The sequence below is a fragment of the Panicum virgatum genome, chromosome 9K (genome assembly GCF_016808335.1).
Source record: "Panicum virgatum strain AP13 chromosome 9K, P.virgatum_v5, whole genome shotgun sequence".
Classification (NCBI taxonomy): domain Eukaryota; kingdom Viridiplantae; phylum Streptophyta; class Magnoliopsida; order Poales; family Poaceae; genus Panicum; species Panicum virgatum.
This window is the reverse complement of record NC_053144.1, coordinates 14,460,717-14,479,966: the sequence shown is the minus strand read 5'-3', so window position 1 is coordinate 14,479,966 and position 19,250 is coordinate 14,460,717. Positions and strand designations below refer to the sequence as shown.

Here is a 19,250-nt window from a genome sequence, read left to right as displayed (position 1 = left end):
GCTGGCCGTATCAAGGCCGGTCGGGCCCATGCGCCGGCGTCGCGCTGCAGGCCGCGCGGCTCGATCGGGCAGCAGGAAGCTTCGCCGTCGGGTGCGCGTGCGCACGGCGCGGCCCATCCGTCCAGCAAAGAGGAGTGGACGACGACGCTTCCTGCCACCTTCGCCTTCGCGTGGCCCCCCCTCGCGCCGTCGATCCCAGCTCCGACGGCCACCGCACGTCCGTACGCTAGCTGTCCGGTCAAGCCAGCGGGAGTGAGCGCGCGCGGCCGCAGTCTCTATAAAAGGCCCCGGTCGGAACGCGTCCACCATCGCGGTCGGTCTCACTCGCATTCCCGAGCTCCCGTTACTCCTCTGTCGAGCTAGCGATACGTCCACTTCCCCTCGTGCGGCTTGCCTTTGCCTGCCAGCGTGCTACGCAGCGAATGGAAGCCTACGCGGCGGCAGCGGCGTCGCCACGGACGACGGCCATGATGGGCGCGGACAAGCTCAGCTACCAGCTCTTCTCCCTGCTCGAGAGCAAGTTCCTCTTCGGCGCCGGCGCCGGGTGCCTGTCCTCCGGCCCCGGGACCCCGGCGCGGGCGTTCCTCGACGGCGGGCGCGTGCGGGTGCTGGCCATCGACGGCTGCGGCGGCGCGGGCGCCGAGGACGCGCTCCTGGCCGCTGCGGCGCTCGCCAGGCTCGAGGCCCGGCTGCGGGAGCAAGCCGAGGACCCCGACGCGCGCGTCGCCGACTTCTTCGACGTGGCCGCCGGCGCGGGCGCGGGAGGCGTGCTGGCCGCGATGCTGTTCCTGAGGGGCCCCGACGGGCGGCCGCGGTACTCGGCGCAGGAGGCGCTCGCGTTCGTGGCCGGCGGCGTCGGGAGGAAGGGCTGGGGCGGCCGGCGCGGGCGGTGGGCGAAGATATGCCGCGGCTCCAGGGGCGGCGACCGCGTGTTCCAGCGCGTGTTCGGCGACGCGACGCTCAGGGACACCGTGGCGCCGCTGCTCGTGCCGTGCTACGACCTCGCCACGGCCGCGCCCTTCGTGTTCTCGCGCGCCGACGCCGTCGAGAGCGACGCGTTCGACTTCCGCCTCCGCGACGTCTGCGCCGCCACCTGCGCCGCTGGCCGCGACCCCGTCGCCGTGAGATCCGTCGACGGTCTCACGGCCATAGCCGCGGCGTCCGCGGGAGTGGCGGCCATGGGCAACCCGGCCGCCGCCGCCATCACGCACGTGCTCCACAATAAGCAGGAGTTCCCTCTCGCCACCGGCGTCGAGGACATCCTCGTCCTCTCCATCGGCGCCGGCGCCTCCGCGACGACGTGCGACGGGTCGAGCATGCCGATGCCCGCACGCTCTCCTTCGCCGCGCGAGCTGGCGCGCGTCACGGCCCAGGGCGTCGCGGACATGGTCGACGAATCAGTGGCCATGGCGTTCGGGTACACGTGCGGAAGCAACTACGTCCGCATCCAGGCCGGCAAGGCGCCGGCACCTCTGCACGCTGACAACGCGGCCTCGGCCGCCGGAGCGATGCTGGCGCAGCGGAACGTGGAGTCGGTGCTGTTCCGCGGGCGGAGGCTGTCGGAGCGGACCAACGCCGAGAAGGTGGACGCGCTGGCGGCGGAGCTGGTTAAGGAGCAGGAGCGGAGGCGGCGCAGTCCCCTCCCGAACGTGGCCATCAAGCAGGTCGGCACCCCGCGGCTGTCGTCGGCGACCACGTCGTCGTCGGGCACCGCGACGGCGAGGACAGCGTCGACGATGCCGTCGCCGGCGCCGTGGGATTCTCGCCGGTAGGCGTATTGGGTTAATTTAGGCCGTGACGGGATGACGATCCTGTGTAATGTGTACATTGCATGTCTCTGACAAATGCTAGGCGTGACGTGTGTTGTTTTGTTCTTTGCAAGAATTAGACACTGGCGTGCGGGTTGCAAAGTTTGGGAATGAAATATATTATCTTATTATTTGGCCAACAAACAGAATCTCGACGTTGGCTCTTAACGTCTAGAAATTTTCACGTTAATCAGAAAAAAAAATAAAAATTAACCACCATTTCTATTACGATAAAAATTAGCCTATAATACCTCTGTATTTAATTAAAAATCACCCACCAATACCATTATGAAAAATTAAATATAAAATATCATTTAGCTATGTATCAGTTACAAATATATACTATTAATAAAACAAAATAAAATGAAAATAAAAATAATTATCTACATAATATTATTGAAGCTCAACAAATTAAATTATTATTATAGTTAGATCATAGTTGAATTATTTTAATCAACAATAAGACATAATTTACGATAATGAACAGGATGATATATGGTAAAAAAATAGTATAACCTTTAAGTAAAGATACAACGACATAAAAATTTTAGAATTTTCAATACTAGCCACGCAAATGCGCGGGCTATATGCCTAGTTTGGTTACTAGAATTCACGAGCACGACTATTATTCTCCAATTATTAAACCTAATTGAGGAATTTCTTCTCTCCTCTTTAGTATCTTCTCCATCTTCAGTGGGTCGTCACTCATCAGAGATGATCCATTGAGACGTCCGTGGCGGCACTCAAGCATGGACCATGGCTGTGGAGAGACTGAGAGACGCACAGTGGTCTTCGAGACAAAGAGCATTTAACTAGAGATAGGAAAAGTTTGGTTTATATCCTTAAACTATCATAAAAATTCGATTTTCAATTTTTAATTACAAAATCAAATAACAAATGTCATTCAATTGTTAAAACCGGGCAATGGCAGAGCTTGTGACTGCATCCACGGGCTGCTATCTCTAACACTAAAAAGCAGCAAAGGAAGGTCTCCACTCCAATGGTGTGTACGGAAATGAGTCCGGTGGATATTTAATTTTTTTCCCGTTGTTATGAGTGGATATTCTCTTATCGCGATATTTACAAATACTCCCACATATTTATCGCAAGAGAGAAAAAAAAACCTAATCTACCTTGACTGCCAGCATGGAAGAAGGATGCGAAAGAATATAAAATTTTCCTGATATAGCGTGGTACTCCCTTCGTTTTAAATTACAATTCATTTTACTTTTTTTTTACCTTCAAGTTTGATAAAAAAAAAGCCAAATGAATTATAATTTATAACAAAGGAAGTAGCTCATGCATCTAGCGTGGCAAATATTTTGCCGACGTGGTTATGATTTTCTTATGGCTCCGTGCAAGTTTTCATGTAGTTATGATCTCATTGCTACAAATAGTGTAGCATAAGAGAAAATTGAGAGCTGAAGTTTGTAGATTTTGCAGCGGTGGGAGTGTGCTGGTCCAAAATTCCAGCGATGAGATTCCGCCCAGCTGGAGCCCGTCGCCTAGGCCTAGCGACGACCCTCTAGTTTGACCACTCAGCACGCTCGCGCGCACGGGTGCCCTGGTGGCCTGGTGGGTGGGTGGTGGTCATGGAAAAAAATTTCGACCGGTAAATCCGGTTTACCGGAAAATTTACCGTTACCGGTAGTGTCCGAGAAATGGATTTCGGTGATATTTCGCATTTACCGTTTTCAAATTTGAAAATTTCAAAAAAATTATATAAAATAGGGTAAAAATCTGATAAAAAACTAGACATTTTTATGAGCATTTTGGACTAATATTTTTTGTTGAAATGTAACCTCATATGTTGTGTAAAAAAAAAAGAAAATGAGCTTTTACTGTTGAACGACTCACCTTATCCATTCGCACGCCCCGAGCAGCCGTCCACCCTCCCCATTTCTCCTCCTCCAGTCCTCCGACACCCGAGCTGCTCCCTCCTTGGCTCCCGGCGATTTCCGACCGGATCCCACCGGTTTCCGCGCTCGTGGAGGCGGTTTCCGACCGGCAAGAAGAGGTTTCCGGGCGGGCGCGGGCGCCGGTGCCGCTGCCGGCCGCTCCCGTCATTTCCCGAGCGGAAATCGGGGTGTTTCGGCCGGATTTCGTCGCCGGTCGCGCGTAGCTTCCGCTTGCTCCGGGTTTTGCGGTTTTCGGAAGTTCCGGCCGGTAAATCTTTGATTCCGACCGGTTTTTCTCCCTACCGACCGGATCCGGCTGCTGTGGGTAAGGTTTTTTTTGTTTGAATTTTTTTATGGTAGCAAGTAGTGTAATATAAGTATTAGTAGAAGTATACAATGTTTTTATGGATTAGAAAACGAGAATGTGCATGTATTTGTTATTCATGTTTTGTTATGTATGTGTATGAGTACAAATGTGAAAATTAATATGCATGTGTTATGACAAATTGAGAATGTGCATGTTTTTTTGGTATGTGAATATGCATGTGCATGTGTATGAATGTTGCACCGTTGCAGGTAAATGGTTGACCCTGTTTGGGAGCATGGAGAAAAAAGGGGATCGGGTTTCAAGTGCAAGTATTGTGGCACATCAAAGAGCGGTGGAGGGGCAACACGGTTCAAGGACCACTTGGCACATAGAGGTCATGATGTTATTGATTGCCCTTCGGTTCCCCCCGCGGTGAAGAACTTTTTCATTAGTGAGTTGGACAAGATAAAGGCGAAGAAGTATGAAAGACAGCAAGATAGACGTAGGAGAGATGCTGCAGCTCGAAGTACTCAATATGTTGACTTTGAAGGTGAGGAAGAAGAAGAAGAAGAGCAGGATGATGAGTTGCAGCAAGCTTTGAGACATTCACGGGAAGAGTATGAGTTTAGGCAAAGGGCTGGTCCAAGGTATGAGAGGGGTGGTGGTTCTGGATCAGGCCAGGCACGGGATCCAGGTGGTGGCTCTAGACCAATTGGGAGGATGTTTTCTAGGAGTCGGTCACATATCCCCGAGCGGGCAAGGGACTATAACCTTGCTACTGCTTCATTTGTATTTTTCTAATGGATCATGACATTTGTAAGAATTTGTAGTTTTCTAATGGATTCCAACAACTTGCAGGAGATAACAATTGTTCTGAACGATATAGGGCCAGAAGATGTGATTCAGATAGTCACTGATAATGGCAGCAACTTTAAGAAGGCTTGCAAGCTGTTGGCAGAGGAGTACCCTCACATTGTGTGGCAGCCATGTCTTGCCCACACGATCAACCTCATTCTTAAAGATATTGGAAAGTGGGATGATCACAAGGCCATGATTCAGAGTGCCCAATATATTTGTCAATGGTTATACAATTCTAATAGTGTGCACTCCATGTTTAAGAGTGCCACTGGTGGGGAGCTAGTTAAATGGAATGCAACAAGATTTGGCACTAACTATATGTTTCTGGAGAGTTTTATGAAGAAGAAAGATCAATTTATGATATGGATGATGTCAACTGAATATAGATCATCACGCCACTACAAGACTGAAGCAGGCAAGTATGCATTCGAATGCATGACCTCTGTTCAATGGTGGGCAAACATGCAGTATGTTATTAATGATGTGGAGCCTCTCTATTCTTTTTTGCGATTTGCTGATCAAGACAAGACTCCAACTTTGGGTGAAGTTCTTATGGAGTACGGCAGCCTCAAGCGTACATATCATACCCGGTTCCATTCAGATATGGCAAGGTGTGACAGGATCATGGAAATTGTTGACAGAAGGTTGGCTAGTGTGTTCGAAGGTACGTATGCGCACACTGCTTGTGCCGTACACCCATATGCTTGTTATGCGTTTGGAATATCAGAAAATGTCTTTGGAGACCTTCGGAAAGGGCTGGAGAAACTTTTTGACATCGACAGAGCAGCACGTGCACTACAAGAGTATGAGCTCTTTCGTCGAAAACTTGGAGAATTCTCATCTGACCTTGCTGCGAGGATGGCAAAAGATAGAGGCACTTCTCCAGCTAGTTGGTGGGCTATGTTTGGTTCAGAAACACCACATCTTCAGATAGCAGCTAAGCGACTACTCTCTCAATGCGCATCATCAAGTGGATGTGAAAGGAATTGGAGTTCCTTTGCCTTTATTCACACAAAGCTTCGCAACAGGTTAAGCAGCATGAAGCTCCATAATTTGGTATATGTGCACTACAACCTTCGGCTTCGTATTCAGCGTGCAACAGCTACAGTTGAGGCAAGTGATTTCGATCCTGCTACTAGCTTCATGGATCTCTCATTGTATCGGCAGACCAGGCCAATTGAAGAATGGATGCAGCATGGTAGATCAAATAGAGCACCAACCTTAGATGAAGATTCTGATTTTGCCGACCCTCCTGTGCCTGCTCAGATCTTGACTGACCTCGCACGTAGGGTGGGTGAGCCAGTAAATGTTGATGATTGGGCCAGAGAGAATATTGGTGACACCCACCTAGGGAAAAGAAAGACCAAAATTCCTCCAAATCAGTCTAAACGAAAAAAACAAAGAAAGGGTGACGTTGAGGAGGAAAGCATTGGCACTGACGATACCACACCAGAGCCTAGTGATGATGGACATGGTGGTAGTGGTGGTGATGATGATGACGACGACGACGATGACGATGATGGTGATGGCAATGAGGGTGGTGATGACAATGACGATGATGATGGGGATGATCGTGGTGGTGCTTCTACTAGTGGTGCTCCAACTGGTGCTATGAGATTTACGGGAGAGACTGCCTTCACTCATGCCACACAAGATCAAGATCATGGAGCACCCAGCTCTCAACGTCGCACAAGAAGCAATACTCGTCCATTAGGCCCGTACGACGGTGAGGATGATGGTAGCTCTACCTCTGTCAGTTCCACCTACAGCTACCCGTCGGCACCCTCCTTTGTGTGGCCACCACAACCACATCCGATGGCTGTCCCTCCGCGTCCTCTATATGGATATCCCCATATGTACTATCAAGGATATCTCCCATATGGAAATCCTCACATGTACTATCAGGAATATCCCCCAGAGCAAGATCCCTCCGAATGAGTACCTAAATATGTAGGTAACACATCTTATTTTCTCACTTGCATTCATTTCTTTTACATCTTCTCACCCATTTTATTTATTCCTTTTTATAGGATTCGACGTTACAATGGGAGTCATCAACAATTTCCGGTCGGTCGTAAGGTTTTCCTATGGGAAAACACCGAAATAAAAATTTTAGAGTATATTATGTGTTAACTATTTGAGACTTGTATTATTTGAACCTATATTTTATTTGAACCTATAAATTGTGTTAACAAGTTGAACCTATATTTTATTGCATTTGGATTGTGGTTTGTATTGATATACATATGTTTTACGTCAATTCTATTAATATTTGCTTTGTAAGAAAATCATTATGCATATTGAACTATTATATATAAGAATTAGATATAATTCTCTGAAAATATTACACTTCTCTTAACACAATTTGTTGTTTTCTACCGTGGTCAACATTTTTCGGTAATTATGCAGCCTATTCCACCGAAATTACAACGGAAACCGGTCGAAAAATACGAAATTCGGTGGTTTCAAATTTGAATTGGTTTACCGACCGGTAAATCCGGTAAACCGCCGGTTTTCGGTATTTTTCCGTTACCGGTGCGGTCCGGTAAATGACTTACCGCCGGTAAGTTTATCCTTGGTGGTGGTCTGGTGGAGCATTGGGTGCGGCCGGCACTTCGTTTCGGCCCGTGATTTGCGCCGCGAGGAGACGCGCTGCGGCTCTGCCGGCGCCGAGCGGCTTTTTTTTTTTTGAAAACTGCGCCGAGCGGCTTGGCTGCCGGCAGCGACCACCACTTGGTCCGCACTTGTACGTGCCACATGGCAGGGCGCGGCGCTTGTACGAGTACCACCACTCCAGTGTACACGCGCCCAACCCACGGGCGTCGCGTACCGTCGCTTTTTTGCGTCCGCACGACCGCATGTTCCCCGGTTCCGATCCAATCATCGCCGCGCGCGGATGTGTCGGGGCATCCTTGTCGCTGCTGTGCTGAGCTCCAAATCTCCAATGATTCCCCAGCCGGTGGCGCGCTGATGATTTCCCACACATCGCTGCCTGCCATGGCCTTGTTGGTCAAACCGGTGCTCCGTCAGTTGATCCTTTCGGCTTGATTGGTGCCCTGATGATTGGCAAGTTGATCATTATCTTATCTGCTTCAACCATGTGTCCATAATAGCCATTTCCTGAAGGGGAAAAAACTTATGACAAATAACGGAATTGTTGAGATTTTCTTTGCTGCGGGTTAATTTAGTTGGTCAGGGACTTTCTTATGACAATAATTTGTCAGTTATTGTACACAAATATACAAGAACAGACACAAACGGTGGAACTAGCTAGGTTCTAGCGTATTGCTACGACATTCATGTTTATATACGTTTGACAAATTGATACTAGAAACAGATTTTGTAATCTTCAAGTTTGTTTCTCTCAACAACTGTAATCATTACAAAAAAAAAACTCGAGACCAAACTATCAAACTACAGTACGCCCGAACAATCATTTGCTTCGTACCATAGCACCAGCTAGCACTGAATTGCACGTACGTACACGCCAAAGGTTCGTGTCAAACTGTCAATTGGACAGAATAATAATGCTAGCATAAAAAAATGGTGGCCACTTCAACTTTAGGGAGGGAGGACAAATGCCAGACTCGATTATCAGAAAACTGCTGTAGTACAAAATCCACACGAGTGACCCATATCATCTATTGTAATCTATGGTTCGGTGGATTTGTCATTCGTCACACCAGTAGGCGGCATAAGGCACCGGGGCATCATGCCCGTTTGAATTGAATTCATTGTCGCTTACTTTACTACTACCTAGTATGAGTCCGACACAGCATGTCCAAGCTTTTCAGTTAAAATGGCAGAAGTCGTGTATGGAGCAATTAGTCAACCACTGCATTCTAACACTCATGCTTTCTTCACTTATAAAAGTCGAAGTCCGTCTCAGGCTTCTTCACATTGGTCCGGTAGCCCTTCTCGAAGTCCTTTTGGAGGATGACATACCGGTTCTTGCGGACAGCATGCATCCCAGCTTCTTGACATATAGCAGCAATCTAAAAAGACATTGATCAAGTGTTAAAAAACACGTTAAATACCAAATGTATGTCTAAATTACATTATCAGATGAATAACTTTCCATCAGAACATTTCATATCTATGTGCATGGCATAAGGAGGAAAGCAGTATAGCATTGCCTATCAAGAGTAAAAAATGAGAAGATATTTGCACGAATCCAGCCATCAGCAGAAGTTTTCCACTCATACTAAAGAATGAAAAGAGACACATAATTTGCAAACAGAACTGCATGATTACTATAAATAATATGAGCAATAAATTAAAAAAATCAACATGCAAACTGCTGCATCACACATATTTATCCATTTAGAACATAGTTTTGCTCATGTAAGTGTAGTTCTCCAAATTTACCGATTTAAAATGAAAAACATAACCGTAGTACTTAATGATTAAATTGAAAGTCCAGATGAAAGAAGCCTCACATCTGCAGCACTGATCTTATCCGGTCTGGATATAAAATCTTCCAAATCAACCTCATCACTCAAGTTCATCTTGGCAGTACAGACCTGAAGTGGAAGAACAGTCAACTACAACAGGGGGAAACAATCTAGCAATGGAGAAATTCCACACAGAACACTCTGGGGATTACAGATGGATATGGAAAGCAAAATTGCAACAAAGAAAAAAAAACTTTAACTGAAACCAATATGCAAACCATAGTACCATTCCACAAACATATGACCTGTATATATATATATATATATATATATATATATATATATATATATATTAACAGTTACTTTATGCTGTAAGAAATGCAGACAGCCTAAAGATGAGCATCTGCATCTGTGCAGCACAAATTGGCAGTTGGCATGACATGATTCTAAAGGCTCATTGATCCCAAACAAAGAAAACCATGTGCGGTTTAATAGCTATTTGCACAATACTCTTGATTGAAATGCTAAGAATTGGTAGATATGCGTTGTGCTTTGCTCCGCTAAAGAAATCCATTTGAAGTGTGATAATGACACCAAGTGAAAGAACAAGAACTGATATCGCACTCGCTATAAAATCCTTCAAACTAACACACAAGCTGTGGCACTTTACATACTAAAAGCTTTCAGAAAACAAAACTTACTTGGAACACAAGCCTCTTCTGCCGTCGGTCAGGAACAGGGAACTCAATTTTTCTATCAAGTCTACCTGGACGCAGCAGAGCAGGATCTAGAGTATCTGCCCGGTTAGTTGCCATTATAACCTTCACATTTACTGTTTGATCAAATCCATCCATCTGAAACAGGCACGGGCAAATTATTAGAAGAGAGCATGGAATTTGTATCTTAGCATTTTCCCAAGTTGGCCCTTAAAGATGACAAATAATTTCAGACATTATAGTTTGTCATTTTTCCTCTTTTATCAGACCATAGAAGAACTTCACAAATTAGAATGAAGATAGCTGAGATTTTCAAATTTAACTTAGATGCAACTTTCATAGATTTCTCAGTTGAAAAAGGTTTGCTTGACCAATACAAGGTTTTCAAGATAAATGGACAAATTTATTCAAATTTCTAAGATCAAATTGATATCATAACAACAAGATTTACCTGATTGAGGAGCTCCATAAGAATACGCTGAACTTCTCGATCAGCACCAGTCTGAGCATCAAAGCGTGCAGTGGCTATTGCGTCAACCTCATCAATGAATATGATAGCAGGGGCATTCTCCTTAGCCAAACGGAATACATCTCGAACCATCCTAGGGCCCTAAAAAAGAGTTGGATAATAAATCAGAACAAAAGCGATAAATCTGGAACCACAAGAATATCTAAGATCATCAAACATACACATACAACTTGAAAGTAGTTGCTACCAGTTATTTGGTAACAAATGGGAAGGGTACAAGTTCATATAATAATTGTGCCAACTTACCTCACCCAAGTACTTCTGTACAAATTCCGAACCAACTACTCGGATAAAAGCAGCAGTTGTGTGATGTGCCACAGCTTTGGCAAGCATGGTTTTGCCAGTACCTGGAGGACCAAACAATAGCACACCTCTTGGAGGATCAATACCAATTTGGGTGTACAATTCATGGTGTGTCAAGGGTAGCTCAACAGCTTCCCTGATCTCTTGCTTCTGGATATCACATCCTCCAATATCCTGAACAGAGTAAGAGAGCAGTGAGTTGTTAAATATTCCATTTAGAATAAGTGACAACACTACAGGTTCGAGAATATGTCATGTTTTACAAAACCCAGCATGCAGGTCTCAGTCCAAGATAAATTGAAATAAACTAGCAAAAATTAAGCTCTTAGCTAATTTAAAATGTCTCATGTCCAATTTTAAATATTTTATCAAATATTCTTTTTAGTAAGTTATGATCATGATGTAAATAGCTTGTTGTAATAAATTGGCACAAGATAAAGAAAAAAGTAGCACCTCATTGAGAGTTTCTTCATATTAAAAGCATATAATATAAAAATTCAGCCCATCTTTATCCAATGTTTTGATTATTTTTCAAATCATAAGATTATGTGATTAAAATCACTCTATTGGTGGTGCATCAAGTGGAAAAGAAGAATACTATGTTTGGGGTAGCACTTTATGAACTATAACAGAATTGCTTCGGTAAGTACTCACTATTACAAATCTTAATTTCTAACAGAAACAAAGTTCGAAGATTTATTCCAGCATCATAGACACACTAACCACTATGCAGCAAGACAGTAAATAATTATCTACCTATCTGAAGCATCTATATATCAATGTTAAGTTGGTGTTTGGCTCATGTGGTTTGTCAAATACTCAAATCATGTTAGGAAAATTTGATTAGTCCTGTGGGCACAAATAGGATTGTCACACTTTGCCACAACTAGCCAGCCAAAGCTTGCACTGAAAGTCTGAAACTACTACGAATTTTACTGCTATCAATGGCATCCCGAAGCCGGAGTCCAAACAGATGAATAATAATAGCATGGATGTCTAGGATTCGAAACAAACAGCAAAGCAGCCACAAATAAAACAAGGGTTTGATGCAGATGAGAGAAATTCCAGCAGCAGGAACTCACATTGTAGGTGACGTTGGGCTTCTCCGACGAGCCGAGCAGCGAAATGCTGGAATCGGCCTCGGGTGGCAGCACGTCGACGAGCGCGTGGGAGTGGCGGTCGAGCGCGACGGACGCCGAGGGCTTGAGCTCCTCGCGGTCGATGGTGCTGAGGACCCGCACGTAGTAGGAGCCGCCGCTGGTGGGCCCCACGATGCCGTGGTCGGCGTCGACCATCTCCATGAACTGGCCGATCTCGAGCGGCGTCGCGCGGCAGCGCTTGACCTCCTCCTTCACGTGCAGCTCCTCGCGCCTGAGGTTCCTGAGCTCGTCCTTGACGCAGTCCTCCTGGATCTCGATGAACTCCAGGGCGCGCTGGAGCGACTTGAGGCGGCCGTACAGGTCCTCGTCGTGGCCCTCGGCGGGCGCGGCGGCGGCGGCGGCGGCCGGGTAGGACGGCGGGGGCGCCACCTGGAAGGCCGCGGGCGGAGGGGTCGGGGCGACGGCGGCGGCCGACATCGCGGGCGGGCGAGGCGAGGCCTAGGGTTTGCGTGTTTCCCGACGCCGCCGGTGAGATCGCCCACGGTGGGAGCGACGGATTTCGTAACGCGAGGGGGGATCCCTAACGTGAGTGGTGAGTCGAAAGAGGGGAACGCGGAGAGAATTTTATGGGGGAGATTTCGGAATTCGATCTTCCGATTGATCGATTTCGGAGTTCTAGTCCGTCACCAACTTGTTCTGCAAGAACGTTGCAGCGCAACTAGGACCTAAAGCACCCCCACGAAGCCTCATATGGGCCACGAAATCTCACGAGGCCCTTTCGGTCCATATAGTGGACCGAGCCCAACCCAGTTGCCTTGATTCATCCTCTTTTCCCTGGCGCGGTCGGAAATCCTATCCATCATCCGAATTCCGAATTCTTTAAAACTCTTAGTATCTTTCCTAGTTTACATAAATAGAGATTTTGGTAAAAAAAAAGCCTTTCAAGAGCCGTTTTAATTGGATATCTAAATATAGACATCCTCTATTTCGGATTTCTCGTTAGCCAAAGATGAAAAATGAAATGACTCTCTAAACTATATATAAGATATATAAAAGCTGTTGAAAAGTACCAATATGTAGAAATAATTTTAGAAAGACTCTTGGATATACTCAGATTCCAACTTTTCTGTGCTCCCAATAGTGGCTCTATCTTGACGCAAATTTACACTTCTTTTTGGGCTCCCAATCCTCTAAAAACCGGAAGTTATGAGGTCCCAAAATCAGGTATTTGGGAGGGGTCTCGCTAATTTACGGTTGACCGTAGGGAGGGGCTCCATACGGTCGATTTCCCGACCGTTTTTTTTCCATTTTTAGTAATTTTTTTGTCGTTTTCCGATTTTGGAATTTTTTTTAAGAGAAATTTTGGAGAGAGAAAATTTTTTGACGAAAAATTTTAGAGACAAAAAAAATTTTCAAGCAAAAAAAAGGAGAAGTAGAAAAAAATTCAAGAAAAAAAATTGGAGAGCTGGAAAATTTCAAGAAATTATTTTTTGTATCATTAAAAAAATATTCATCCGAAAAAATCAAAGGAATTCAAAAAAAAATGTTGAAAATTTTTTGCAAAAAAAAAATCTGGATCTGGCGCAGCGGCGGGCGGCGGCGCCTCCTTCCCACCCCGCCGCCTCCCCATGCGCGGCCCCGGTGCCGGGGGGCGCGGATCCGGAGCCCGCGAGCCGCTGCCGCCGCGGATCCGGGGCTGCCGGAGAGAGGCGGAGGTGCCCGCCGCCGCGGTGCTCCCCTCCGTCCGCTCCGCCGCCGCCGCTCGCGGAGCCCGCCGCGCCGCTCCCCTCCTTCCGCTGCGCCGCCGCCGCGCCGCTCCCCTCCGACCGCTCCACTGCCGCCGCTCGCGGAGCCCGCCGTCGCGCCTCCCGAGAAGCCCGCCTCCGCGTGCGCTCCCTGAGGGGTGGAGCTCGCCGCCGCCGCCTTGGGCGAGATCCCGGGGGGGAGCTCCCCTGCCGCCGCCTCGCCTCGGCGCGCGCTCCCTGAGGGCGCGGAGCTTTCCGAGCTGAAAGAGAAAGAGAGAGAATGGAAGAGGCGAATGGAAGAGAGAGAGGCGGACGGGAAGGATATTTGTTCGGCTGGGGAATGTGAATGATATCACATGGGTGCCGGGGCCCACCACGTGGTTGCTAGCGCGAGTCGGTGGAGTCGACCGTGAGTTTAGAAACTCACGGTTGACTGTAGAATCAGCTTTGCGATTTGGGAGCCTATTTTTTAGTTACTCTTGGAGATGCTTTGCATGCCATGTTCATTAAGATTTTTGCTTGCGTGGATTTTCATTAAGATTTGTTTGTTTTTCCCATCAAAATTATTTTTGCGTGGTTTCTTTCTTTTTTAAGAAAAAGAATATTTGGAGTCGAACGGTATCGTAGACAAAGACACATTCGTGTGCCGACTCCCAAACGAGTTCATTTCAAAACATGCGCCCCACACGTCGGTGGCTCATTATCCAAAAGAACACACGTCACTACTCTACCCTTGTTTGTGACATGCATGTACACAAGGATCCTCATCGCATCACGGCCTAATCAACTCAACGACCGCCGAGAATCCCACGACGCCGGCGACGGCATCGTCGATGCCGTCCTTGCCGTCGCGGTCCCCGACGACGCGGTTGTCGCCGATGACATCCGCGGCGCGGCCACCTCCTTGATGGCCACGTTCGGGAGCGGGCTGCGCCTCCGGCGCTCCCGCTCCTTCACCAACTCCGTCGCCAGCGCGTCCACCTTCTCGGCGTTCGTCCGTTCCGATAGCCTCCGCCCGCAGAAGAGGACCGACTCCACGTTCCGCTGCGCAAGCATAACTCCCGCGGCAGCGGCCGCCGTCTCCGCGTGGAGCGGGACCGGCGCCTTGCCGGCCTGGAGGCGCACGTAGTTGCTTCCGCACGCGTGCCCGAACGCCATGGCCACTGATTCGTCCACCATGTCGGCGACGCCCTCGGCGGTGACGCGCGCCACCTCCCGCGGCGACGGCGACCGTGTCGGCATCGGCGTTCTCGACCCGTCGGAGGCGGCGGCGGAGGCGCCGGAGCCGATGGAGAGGACGAGGAGGTCCTCGACGCCGGTGGCCAGGGGAAACTCCTGCTTGTTGTGGAGCACGTGCGTGATGGCTGCCGCGGCCGGGTTGCCCATGGCCGCCACTCCCGCGGACGCCGCTGCGATGGCCGTGCGGCCGTCCACGGACCTCACGGCGACGGGCTCGCCGTCCGCGGCGCAGGTGGCGGCGCAGACGTCGAGGAGGCGGAAGTCGAAGCCGTCGCTCTCGACGGCGTCGGCGCGCGAGAACACGAACGGCGCGGCCGTGGCGAGGTCGCAGCACGGCACGAGCAGCGGCGCCACGGTGTCCCTGAGCGTCGCGTCGCCGAACACGCGCCGGAGCGCCCGGTCGCCGCTCCGGGAGCCGCGGAGGAGCTTCGCCCACCGCCCGCGCCGGCCGCCCCAGCCGTCCTTCCTCCCGACGCTGCCGGCGACGAACGCGAACGCCTCCTGGGCCGAGTACCGCGGCCGCCCGTCGGGGCCCCTGAGGAACAGCATGGCGGCCAGCACGCCGCCCGCGCCGGCGCCCGCGGCCAGGTCGAAGAAGTCGGCGACGCGCGCGTCGGGGTCCCCGGCTTGCTCCCGCAGCCCGGCCTCGAGCCTGGCGAGCGCCGCGGCGGCCAGGAGCGCGTCCTCGGCGCCCGCGCCGCAGCCGTCGATGGCCAGCACCCGCACGCGCCCGCCGTCGAGGAACGCCCGCGCCGGCGTCCCGGTGCCGGAGGACAGGCACCCATTGGCGGCGCCGAAGAGGAACTTGGTCTCGAGCAGGGAGAAGATCTCGCAGCTGAGCTTGTCCACGGCAATCGCTTTGGTGGGCGGCGACCCCATCATCGCCGAGTACGCTTCCATCCCCGTAGTCCCCTCCCGGATAGCGCTGGTTCAAGCAGCAAGATGAAGGATAGAGTGGCAGGCCTCTAGCTGGCGGATTAATTGGAGGTGGAGGTAGCTCGTGATGCGAGAGACTGCGAGTGCTGCGAGGTCGACGCGTCCTAGTCCACTCTAGGTGCGGCCTTTTTATAGGGCCCGGGGCGCGACGACGTGGCCGCGGCGCGCACGCTCTGCCGTGACTGGATGCGGCGCGGTAGCTGCGGCCGCAGGACAGCTAGCGTACGGACGTGCCCCGGGCGTGGGAGCCTGGATCGGCGGGTGGGGGTGGGACGGCGCCAAGCGAAGGTGGTAGGAAGCGACGAGCGCGCTGCGGTGCCCCGCTTGATCGGATTCGGGTGGGCATGGGTCGCCTGTCGCCTCGCCTCGCTCGCCGCGCGCGCGCACCCGGGTGGCGAAGCTTCCGCGGCCGCGGGCACGAAGCCGCGAGGCGCCATTATTCAAAAAAAAAGCCGCGAGGCGCACACGTGAGCCGCGCGCGCGCGGCGTGGCGTGCCCCGCCGAGACGCGGTCGCTTGGGGCTCAGCTCCCGGCCGGCTCCAGTGCCTGAGGAGGACCACCTTGTCATGGAGCGCCAGCGTGCCAGCGCGCGATGGGGCCGGGATGGCGAGGCCGCGGCGGACCAGCTGCGATTACCAGTGGCCCCCCGATCGCGCCGCGTCGCGACGTGCACGCCCGCAGGCGTCGGAGGCTCCCCCCCCCCCCCCCCCACCTTTCTCTGGGCGCAGCGCGCTCGCAGGCGTCGGAGGCTCCCCACCTTCTCTGGGCGCAGCGCGGCGTCCGTACAGGCCCCGCGGTTAATGCCGCCCGTCCTTGCTGTCGGCCGGGCGCGCCGCGCACGTCGCCGGCCCCCCGCCGTGCGCTGCCCGGCGGAGGAGGAGGCCGTCGGCGCCGGATCTGGGAGCACACTGTGCACGTGGTTCCGGCACGTGAGGAAACCGAGCGGTACGCTGCAACCACGTGCCCGTGCTCGTAAAAGCACAGTAACACTTTGGGGCTCCGTACGTGGAATCCCCCCGTACGTCGGCGGCGTACGAATAGTCGTACAGGTTTTGCTAGGGTTTTCGAGCGTAACTGCTGGGCCCGAACTGGTACAGGATGACCACGCGCAGATGTGTTCACGGTGGGGCAGCACGTACACGAGCAAACAGAGCATGGGATTTACTGCCGGCGAGCCGCCGGCGAGAGGCCGGCCAGTCCGACTTTGGTATAAGCACGCGGCTCTCCTCATCGGTTTACAAAGATGGCAATGATGACTGATGGTTGGAAAGAAAAGGGTACCAAGAGATCGAGGCAAAGGAAATAGAGGAATTTCAGCTGAGTACGGTCCATCACACTGATAAACCGTGTTGAAACAGCAGTACTGCTGAAATGCTGCAGGTTTTGCAGCTGTCTCGAAGTTGAACAGCTGAAAAAAGTAGTGCTGAAATTGAGGTGTTAGGGGAGTACGGCCCTTCTCACTGATAAACCGTGTTGAAACAGCAGTACTAGCACTGCTGAAAATGCTGCAGGTTTTGCAGGTCTCGAGGTTGAACCAAGAACAGCTGAAAAATCGGTCCAGGGCTTTGGATCTCTCTCTTTGCCTGTCTGGCTTGGCTGTCACCGACTGTGCAGGTTGTTGCGATTTTCTCCTTCCACGGGCTTTCTCGCCAACAGAAAATACAAAACGGCGCACACACGCGTACGCATTGAATATTTGTATTGTACACATTTGAAAATGATCCGTATTAAGCTAAGCCCAACTGCTGAACTGCCAACTGGCTTGCTTTGCTTGCCATCGTCGATTCCACTCAACTAAAGTGCCGGGTAGCTAGGCGGGTGGCTGGTCCGTTCTCTCGAAGGTCTCCAATTAATCCGCCAGAACGAATAGAAGAAGAAAAAAGGTATCGTCAAAGGCGTTAGACTGTCTCCAACAGACACAAGGCAAAAACGAGACATATTTGATGTTTGGGTGGCGTACAGGGAAAGCGCAAAACTACCTGGTCTCCAACAGCGGTAACACAAAAACGAGACCTATTTGATGTTTGGGTGGCGTACAGGGAGGAGCCGCGCCCTGGGTCCACCACTACCGGCGCCAGAGGTTTGCGTCTCTCGTCCTGAACGACATAGTTTTGCCTTGCCTTTGGTCCAGTACCCAAAATGCGTCACCTGTTTAGGTCAACTGTTGGGGAGTGTTTTTGGCAGGCAAATACACTGTGAATGACTCAAATTTGGGTATAGGTCATGTGTTGGAGATAGTCTTAGCTACCTGCTGGCGTCGAGCCTAACGAACAAGCTTTTGGACGCGTGTGTGTACGTTGGTTTAATTAAGCTCATAATACTAATTAACTTATCCTGGCCATTATGCGTGCTTAATCTTGTCGGGACTGTTGTCTAGGCATTTGCAGACACATGTATCGTGAGATCAGGACATATGCGTGCTTAATCTTGTCGGTATATACTGAGAAAGGTATGATCAGTAAAGCTGCAATCGTGACGATCGACTGCTTCGCACTTCAGCTTAAATCCCCCCCCCCCCCCCGGGTGCGACATGGATCCTGAAGGGATCTTGAGATTGTAGGATTGACAAGATGATGTAATCACCAATCTGTTCCTGTCAGAATGATGGCGACTTCTCGAAACCGTTATTACAAAATATAAGCACGAATGGATTACTATTCGCCCTGTCACCTGTAATCAGGCAGTCAGCTACCGCTTAAATCCAGTTATGCATGTGCCAACCGTTCGTGTCAGTTGGACAGAAATGGTTGGCATAAAAGAAGTATCCCCTTGAAATTTGTTCGAGGGAGGACAAGTGTCTCAGAAGACCCAATTATCAGAAAATCGTCGCCAACCTCCTGTTGTTGGGCGTGTCAGACTAGCAGCCGGCAGCAAGCATCAAGGCGTCACGCCCGTTTGAAACGAAGCTCATTGTCGCTCCCCAGTATGATTCCGACATGATGGTTGACGGTCTTGTTTGGCTGTGCTAGAATTCTAGCACGCACACATTCCGAAAAAAGAATCTCGCATGCATGAAATACTAAATGAAATCTATTTGCAAAACCTTTTTTAGAAATGGGTGTAACTTTTCGCGGCGAATCTAATGACGGTAATTAATCAATGATTTGCTACAGTATTGCTACAGTAACCTTCCTCTAATAGCACGGTCAAAAACCTCATTAGATTCTTCAGGATCACTAGCACGGGGGTTCTGAAGTTTGTTTTGTAAACAAACTTTGTTTTACACCGTATTTAATGGTCAAAGTTGTTACTATTCACTAGCGCTACACAACCAACACAACCAAACAAGGCCGATATGTCCGGGATTTTCAATGCAAATGGCATTTGTCTCGTGATACTAGCACAGAGCACAATAGAAAGCAGGAAAAAAAAAAGTAAAGGCATGCAGCCACGAGTCCCAGCACGCAGCCGTCACAT

At 50.3% G+C, this 19,250-nt stretch overlaps 3 protein-coding genes across 3 annotated transcripts; 1 reads left to right on the top strand and 2 right to left on the bottom strand.

Moving 5' to 3' along the window:
* The first annotated feature begins 313 nt into the window (after positions 1-313).
* LOC120650275 (patatin-like protein 3) lies at positions 314-1,878 on the top strand. Its single transcript, XM_039927324.1, has one exon. The coding sequence runs from the start codon at positions 423-425 to the stop codon at positions 1,770-1,772; it is 1,350 nt and encodes a 449-aa protein (XP_039783258.1). The 5' UTR covers positions 314-422; the 3' UTR covers positions 1,773-1,878.
* Positions 1,879-8,431: 6,553 nt separating this feature from the next.
* On the bottom strand, positions 8,432-12,624 carry LOC120650274 (26S proteasome regulatory subunit 6B homolog). The gene is made up of 6 exons (XM_039927323.1): positions 11,896-12,624; positions 10,757-10,987; positions 10,433-10,591; positions 9,967-10,119; positions 9,311-9,394; positions 8,432-8,866 (listed from the first exon to the last, which is right to left on the bottom strand). Exons 1-6 carry the CDS (start codon positions 12,388-12,390, stop codon positions 8,732-8,734), a joined length of 1,257 nt encoding a protein of 418 aa, XP_039783257.1. The 5' UTR covers positions 12,391-12,624; the 3' UTR covers positions 8,432-8,731.
* A 1,658-nt stretch (positions 12,625-14,282) lies between these two features.
* LOC120650273 (patatin-like protein 3) lies at positions 14,283-15,928 on the bottom strand. The gene has a single exon (XM_039927322.1). The coding sequence runs from the start codon at positions 15,795-15,797 to the stop codon at positions 14,442-14,444; it is 1,356 nt and encodes a 451-aa protein (XP_039783256.1). The 5' UTR covers positions 15,798-15,928; the 3' UTR covers positions 14,283-14,441.
* Positions 15,929-19,250: the final 3,322 nt, after the last annotated feature.

Bases quoted from the DNA above. Each gene is read 5' to 3' on its own strand.
- LOC120650275 (XM_039927324.1), top strand. From the start codon at position 423: ATGGAAGCCTACGCGGCGGCAGCGGCGTCGCCACGGACGACGGCCATG.
- LOC120650274 (XM_039927323.1), bottom strand. From the start codon at position 12,390: ATGTCGGCCGCCGCCGTCGCCCCGACCCCTCCGCCCGCGGCCTTCCAG. The intron at 10,988-11,895 runs GTGAGTTCCTGC...TACTCTGTTCAG, and splicing joins AGCCCAACGTCACCTACAAT to GATATTGGAGGATGTGATAT. The intron at 9,395-9,966 runs GTAAGTTTTGTT...CTTCCACTTCAG, and splicing joins AGAAGAGGCTTGTGTTCCAA to GTCTGTACTGCCAAGATGAA.
- LOC120650273 (XM_039927322.1), bottom strand. From the start codon at position 15,797: ATGGAAGCGTACTCGGCGATGATGGGGTCGCCGCCCACCAAAGCGATT.